Source organism: Triticum aestivum, chromosome 6B (assembly GCF_018294505.1).
Source record: "Triticum aestivum cultivar Chinese Spring chromosome 6B, IWGSC CS RefSeq v2.1, whole genome shotgun sequence".
NCBI classification, from domain to species: Eukaryota; Viridiplantae; Streptophyta; class Magnoliopsida; order Poales; family Poaceae; genus Triticum; species Triticum aestivum.
The window spans coordinates 721,092,724-721,099,939 of record NC_057810.1 but is presented as its reverse complement, the minus strand read 5'-3'; the positions used below and the strand labels follow the sequence as shown (position 1 = coordinate 721,099,939).

General features: G+C 38.7%; 1 protein-coding gene across 2 annotated transcripts; it reads left to right on the top strand.

Moving 5' to 3' along the window:
- The first annotated feature begins 6 nt into the window (after nt 1-6).
- LOC123140013 (uncharacterized) lies at nt 7-2,919 on the top strand. 2 transcript variants are annotated; one of them, XM_044559744.1, is made up of 5 exons: nt 7-301; nt 397-536; nt 918-1,802; nt 1,905-2,057; nt 2,249-2,919. In XM_044559744.1, the coding sequence occupies exons 2-5, from the start codon at nt 465-467 to the stop codon at nt 2,618-2,620; spliced, it is 1,482 nt and encodes a 493-aa protein (XP_044415679.1). In that variant the 5' UTR covers nt 7-301; nt 397-464; the 3' UTR covers nt 2,621-2,919. The 2 variants fall into 2 exon arrangements, with proteins under 2 accessions (XP_044415679.1, XP_044415680.1); XM_044559745.1 differs by having other exon boundaries at nt 394-536.
- Nucleotides 2,920-7,216: the final 4,297 nt, after the last annotated feature.

The following is a 7,216-nucleotide window of genomic DNA, read 5'->3' as shown; positions in this document are numbered from 1 at the left end:
AGAGAGGAAACGGGATCGGGTGTCAGTAATGCGCCGCCGCCTGCCGTGCGCCGATCTCCACTCTCTCGCTGTCGCCGTCGCCGTCGCCGTCGGATGCCTCGAATGTGGATCCACCGGTGCTTGAGAAGAGGCGCCCAAATAAGCAGCTCCCCCTTTGCGAGCTGCAGCCCCCAATCGAAGCAGCAGCAGCAGCAGCAGCTCCTTTCCGAGCTGCGACCGGCAATCGAAGCAATCTAGCGGCTCCACTCCGAGCCGCTGTCCGCAATCGAAGCAGTCCTTCCCGGGCTACAATCAGAATCAGGTGCTCTTTCGAATTCGTTCTTCCCTTTTGGATATAGAATAGAATTTTCATCAGTATTTAAACGAGAGTTTCCATTGGTGTCGGGAACCCAGCAGCTATATATATCCCCGCCAGTTATCGGAGATCAGCAGCTCCCCTCGGACATCTGAGAACCCTTTCGGCGATGGCCTACACCTATCCCCGGCGACCGGCTGCCAGATCGACGGCCAAACCACCCGCAAAGGACTGGCTGCTAGTGAGTTCATTCTCCTCTTTATTACCTTTTCCTTTCGCTAGACTGTACAAGAAAAACAAGTTGGAACAATCTGTTCGTGTTTGGTATAAAAATACCGAAATTACATTTCTTTGCTGGAAATTATAAATTTTCTATCTTCGTTTGTGGAAAATATTGAAATGAAAAACCATGAATCATAAAATATATCTTTGCATCTGGAAATTTACAAAAAATGCATCATTGTGTGTTTTTTTTAATGTATATTTGTTTCTGGAAGATATCGAAATTGTATCTTTTGGCTGGAAACTATAAGAAATCTATCTTTGCATGTGGAAAATACCAAAATTGCAACTATGAGGCTGTAACAAAAAATGAACTCTTTTATTTCCTTGCTTGGTTCAGGAAGAATATGGACATGATTGGCTGAGCAATTTGCCCGATGATATCCTGCTCAACATTGTCGAACGTCTTGACATTGCTGATGTCGCACGAACCAGTGTCCTCTCCAACCGGTGGAAGGAGGTCCCTGCCATGCTCTCCAAAATCGTCATAACAGTCGATTCCTTTAAGCGCAAGCTTCCCAAGTCGAACTTACCCTGCTTTGATGCTCATCCCAATTCCACCATGATTGAAGCAACTAACAGCATATTGGGAAATAGGAGCTGTACAAATCTATACACCATTCGACTACTGCGCATGGAATTCTACTTGGGAGATGACTGTGTTTACATCGGCCAGGCTGTTACCGATACCATTGTAACACAGAATGTTGGTATGGCTGAATTCACAGTCATGACGAAGAAGGAAGTTACACAGTGCACCGATAAAGATTTGCTCTACTACGGAAGGAAGTTCATGTCATTTTTTTACACTTGTCCCAACGCATTCAATGCTCTCACAGGCCTCAAGCTACAGAATTTGAGGCTAGCTGAATCAGAGTTACCTGAAATTGTCAGTACATGCAAGCGATTAGAGTTCCTCCACTTGCTAAACTGTGACATGGGCAAGTTGTCTTTCCTAGAATTGGAACACCCGCAACTCAGTGAACTTGAGATTGTCGACAGCGAATTTGAGCGGGTTGATCTGAAGTGGCTACCAAAGCTCACTGTTCTGACATTTTCTGATTGGATCACTCAGCATGATCCGTTGTCTTTTGGTTATGTCCCACTGCTCAAGAGTGTGAGCATCAGTAATACGGCTCTTTCATACCACAAGATGCTCAAATTAAGTGAGTTTCTTGGCAAAGTCACCATTAGGGACCTGCATTTGAACTTTGAAAGCGAGAAGGTTAGTACAGGTTGTATATTCTTTTTGATGATGCATGTTATTTTCCTTGATCATGTCATTGTGAGGCTCTAATCTTTTTTCTATCTCTTTGTTTCTTTGCAGATTTGGATTAAACCTGAGGCGCCAAGAGAATTATCCAATGTGTTCCACAAACTACAGATTGTTAGTTTGCTTAACATTTCAGAAGAGTGTGATCTGACTTGGACAATGTTCATTCTCCAAGGCGCACCTTCCCTTAAGGAGCTATGCATCAGAGTAAAGTCTTTGTACCTAATCTCAGACCTCTTTTGTTTACATCCCATGCATGCTCATGTTACATTCAAGCTGCGGAAGTGTAGTCTCATTTCATCAGAGTTTAAACTTTCTGGACCAAATTAAATAAGTAAATCACAAAAAATGCTTCTTCTTACCTTGCCAAAATGTATATTTTGTACGATTACATGCAGGTGTGGGATCATTTCTGTGATACAATACTGGATGAAGAGGAGAGGAAGAAGTATTCGTATAGCGAGGAGCCGAAGGATAGTGGATTAGAATGTGTCGGATCTGCATCTGGTTTCAAGCACCACAGCTTGGCTGTGCTCAGGATTTTTGGGTTTCAGACAGAAGAGAAGTTTATGAGTTACATAAAAAGTATCATGGAAGCAGCGGTGAATCTTGAGAACATCTACTTGCATAACAGGCCGGTGTGCAAGATATGCCAGCACATGGTTCGAAAGCCATCGAGATACCCATGGACAAGCAAGCAGAAGATTTCGGTCAGGAACAAAATCAACAGCGAGATGTGCTCAGCTGTGGAAATCCACTTCCCCAAGTAAACAACCTCTCAGTGTTGATGTGCATTCCTTCCTTTAGAGCAACATGTTGTTATTGGATAAAACTAACACCCTTGAGTGCGCAAAAGTTGCCTTGTTTAATGCGCTGTAAGGTAGACCTCAAGTACAAAGCGCAGTTCATATTGCACCTACTGTAGTGACCACTGACCAGTAAGCTAAGAAAAGTCTGTTATGCTGACCAAGGTCATGTTTTTCTCTTCCTGTTGAACTTCTGACTAAGGTTGTGTTTACCCTGCTTTGTCATGTTATATTCGATGGCGTTGGAAACTCTTTTTATTTGAGACCGGTCTTCCTCGTTCGGTCACTCCTCGTCGACCTTGTTATTATTAGATTTTTGCATTTATCCAGGCGAGATTTCTTGAGGGGGGCTGGCCATGACCGTGTGTTTTATGTATAGTAAATCTGTTTACATATTGAATCGTCAGAAAACCTGTTGATTGAATGTTGTACATAAGTCGTTGAAGGCCAACTGAAAGCATCACCTTCTTGTTCATTTAACCTTCATCCTTCATTTTATAACAACAGTTGCTTTAATTGCAGTTTGGCTACTGGAAACTTTGAAATCCGGCTGTAATTTGGAGATTCCATAATTTTGGAATTCAGGAATTTTTTTCCCAAATCCGGGAACCTTTTTTGGAATTCCAAACTTTCTTCAAATCCATGAACACCTTAAAACGAACATCTTTTTTCATATTTGTAAACATGTTTTGTAATCTAGAACATTTTTGAAATCATGTAACTGAAATTTGGAACGTTTTTTTAAATCCCTGAAACATTTTCGAAATTCAGAACATTTCTTATAATTCTTGAAGATTTATAAATTTCATGAATTTTTTCTTGAAAATCTTGAACATTGTTCGAAGTTAAAAAAGAAACAACAAAGGATGAAAAAAGAACTGAAACGCCCCACCCGCACATGGCCCAACCCAAAGCGCGGGGAGCTCTCTGCGCGTGCTTTTGGGCTGGCCCATATGGGGGAGGGGCGCCCCTGTGTTTCTTATTTCTTTTGTTATTTTTGGGTTTTTTGTTTCTTCTTTAATATTGTTCGGGATTTGAAAACAGTTCCGAATTTCCAATAATGGCAGGGATTCCAAAAAAAAATGAATATTAAAAAAAAGGTCACGAGTTTGAACAATTGTTCTCAAATTCAGAAAATATTCGCCGAATTAGAAAAAATGATAGCAGTTTGACAAAGTGTTCATGAATTGAAAATATCATGATTTGGAACAAATGTTCGCCGATTCAAGAAAAATCATGATTTTTTTAAAAAAAGTTCACAATAATAAAAAACTTTTCGTGAATTACAGAAAAGTACATTGATTAAAAAATGTATGCTGGTTCAAAGAATGTTCATGAATTAAAATAAATGTTCTTGCTCACACAAAAATGTTCATAAAGTTCATGAATTTTAAAAAATTGTTCCCCCCAAAAAATGATTGTCGATTCAAAAAATGTGCGTTGATTCAAAAAAAATGTTCACGAGTTTCAAACAAATGTTCATATTTTTTTAAAGTGCAAATTTAAGAATAAAATTTCATGAATTTGAAAAATGTTCATGAATTTGAAAAATGTTCATGAATTTGTACAAAATTTCGCAAATTTGAAAAATGTTCACAATTACATAAAAAATGTTCATGAATACGAAAATTGTTCGTGATTTAAAACAATGTCACTTAGTTCTGAGTGTTTTTTTAAACATAGTTCCATGTCGTTTATATGTGAGAGAAGTCTACATTTCAACACTGAACTAACCACTCGGTTTAAAACTTAACTTCAACTTCAAACCGGCCGACATACACCCCGCACTAACCATGCGGTTCAAAAATCAACCCTGGTCTCAATTTTGAATTAGTCAAGTGGTTTTGACCGCATTGGCCGATTACTGGGCACCCATGAAATAAATAAATAAATAAAACCCCCTTCTCTCTCCCCCTATCTCTATGTGGTGACCATTGTACTATGGTCGCCAATGCTAATTGGAATCGGTCTTGCTGCCGCTGTCGCCCCGGCTCGCTAGGGGCCCTCTCTCGGCCACTCCTCGTCAGCCATCACCAAACACCCCTCCCTCGGCCATGTTGCAACGCCACCCCAGCAACGCCAGTGCGAAGCGGCTAGGTGGCAAAGTCGACGGCTAGCATGCTCATACCGCGTCGACGCCCTTCAGCCAGAACCAAATGAAGAGCTTGTCCGCCGGCTTGTTGAGGTAGTTACCACCCGCAGAGATCCCGTCCATGAGAGTTGGGTTTTGGAAATCGTGGTTAATTGATTGTAAATTAAACCAAATGGCGAAAGAGATGGATTCAATTGTTGTCGTGAAGTTGATTCCAAGCCAAAGAGGTTGATAGATCGGTCTACTCGTCGCTTATTATGGAGATTAGACACCTTATGTCTCTTCGTGATTCTTGTATTACTCGTGTTAATTGCTACCTGTGAGCTGCATTGAGATTTTCCCTAAGAGGAGGGGATGATGCAGTACAGTGGAGATAAATATTTTCCTCAGTTAAGAACCAAGGTTATCAATCCAGTAGGAAAACCACGCAACAACTCGTTAGCAGTACATGCATACAAAATAAAAAATTCTTGCACCCAACGCCAACAAGGGGTTGTCAATCCCTCGACGGTTATTTGCAGAGATTAAATTTTGTAGTGATAGATAGATAAATAAAACACAAAATAAATAAAGTAAAGAAAAAATGCAGCAAGGTATTTTTGGATTTTAATATATGATAAAAATAGACCCGAGGGTCATAGTTTTCACTAGAGACTTCTCTCTTGAAAATAGCATACGGTGGGTAAATGAATTAATGCTGGTCAACTGATAGAAAAATGAATAATCATGACGATATCCAAGACAATGTTCATGTATATAGGCATCACGTCCGAGACAAGTAGACCGAGTCCTGCCTGCATCTACAAGTCGACTGTTATCCAGCATGCATCTAGAGTATTAAGTTTATAAAGAACAGAGTAACGCCTTAAGCAAGATGACATGATGTAGACAAAGTAAACTCACGCATAAATAAACTCCATCCTTTTATTCTTAATGGCAACGATACAAATACGTGTACCGCCCTTTCTATCACTGGGATTGAGCACCGCAAGATCTAACCATCACAAAGCACCTCTTCCATTGCAAGAAAAATCAATCTAGTTGTCCAAAGCAGATCAACCGATCGGAGAGAAGTACAAAGCTATAATAATCATACATAAAAGAGTTCAGAGAAGACTCAAATAATATTGATGGATAATCTGATGATAAACTCACAATTCATCAGATCCCAACGAACACACCGCAAAAAGTGATTACATCGAATAGAACTCCAACAACATCGAGGAGAACATCGAATTGAAGATTAAAAAGAGAGAAGAAGCCATCTAGCTACTAACTATGGACCCGTAGGTCTGTGATAAACAACTAACATATCACCGGAAGGGCAACAAGGTTGATGTAGAGTCCCTCCGTGATTGATTCCCCCTTTGGCAGAGTGTGGGAAAAGGCCTTCAGATGGGATCTCTCGAGAGCAGGAACTTGCGGCGGCAGTAAAAATATTTTGGGTGGCTCTATGTTGGTTCCGATTTTAGAGAATTTATAGAGGCGAAATTATGTCAAACGGGTGAACGTGGGCCCCATGATCCACCAAGCGCGCCTACCCCCCTAGGCGCGCCCTGGTGCCTCGTGGGCTCCTCCTTCATCTTCTGGCCCTCTCCGAAACGGGTTAACATGGGTACCAAATTTTTTTTCACGCTTATTCTTTATTTTTTTACTTTTACTTATACTTCCAAATATTCTAATATATGTATTACGAAAAACAATTTGCATAAAACATTTCAAAAATGTTAACCAAACATTTGAAAAATATTGAATGTGTATAGAGAAAATGTTTCTCATGTATACAAAAAATGTAGACAAAAATATATAACGTGTACAAAGAAAGTCGATCATGTATTTAAAAAATGTTAATCAAGCATTAAAAAAGATCTTACTAAATTATTTGAAAAATCTTAATAAAGCATTTGAAAAATGTTAAATGGATATAGGAAAATGTTTATCATATATACAAAAATATGCTTGTTGAAAAAATGTTGATTATGTACTGGTGTATACAAAAATGTACAAAGTACATTAAATAAGAGTAGACATCAAAAAACATATATTTCAAAAGTTGATTATATATTTAAAAAATATTTAACATGTATGAAAAGTTCCTAACGTATACGAAAAATATGCATTGTTTATTAAAAAACAATTCTTGTATTCGATTTTTTTTGTATATTAATAAAATTTATAATATATATATACCCGAAATGTACAATGTGTATGGAGAAATGTAGAGATAAAAAATAACTTTTCAAGAAAATGTTAATCATGTATTTGAAAATGTTAAACTTGATATAAATATAGTTTTGATGTATGCGAAAATTGTTGAATGTCCATTGAAAAAAGTTGACATGTGTTGAAAAAAAGAAACCGATGCAAATCGATAAAGAAACAAAGAAAAACAAAAAACAAAAAAAGAAAAAGAAAAAGGAAACCAAATAGATGGAGATGAAAGAAATCCAATGCAAACGAATGAAAAT

Excerpts from the sequence above, each read along its gene's own strand:
- LOC123140013 (XM_044559744.1), top strand. The coding sequence starts at position 465 with ATGGCCTACACCTATCCCCGGCGACCGGCTGCCAGATCGACGGCCAAA. Across the intron at positions 537-917 it reads CCGCAAAGGACTGGCTGCTA|GAAGAATATGGACATGATTG; the intron begins GTGAGTTCATTC and ends TGCTTGGTTCAG. Across the intron at positions 1,803-1,904 it reads TGAACTTTGAAAGCGAGAAG|ATTTGGATTAAACCTGAGGC; the intron begins GTTAGTACAGGT and ends GTTTCTTTGCAG.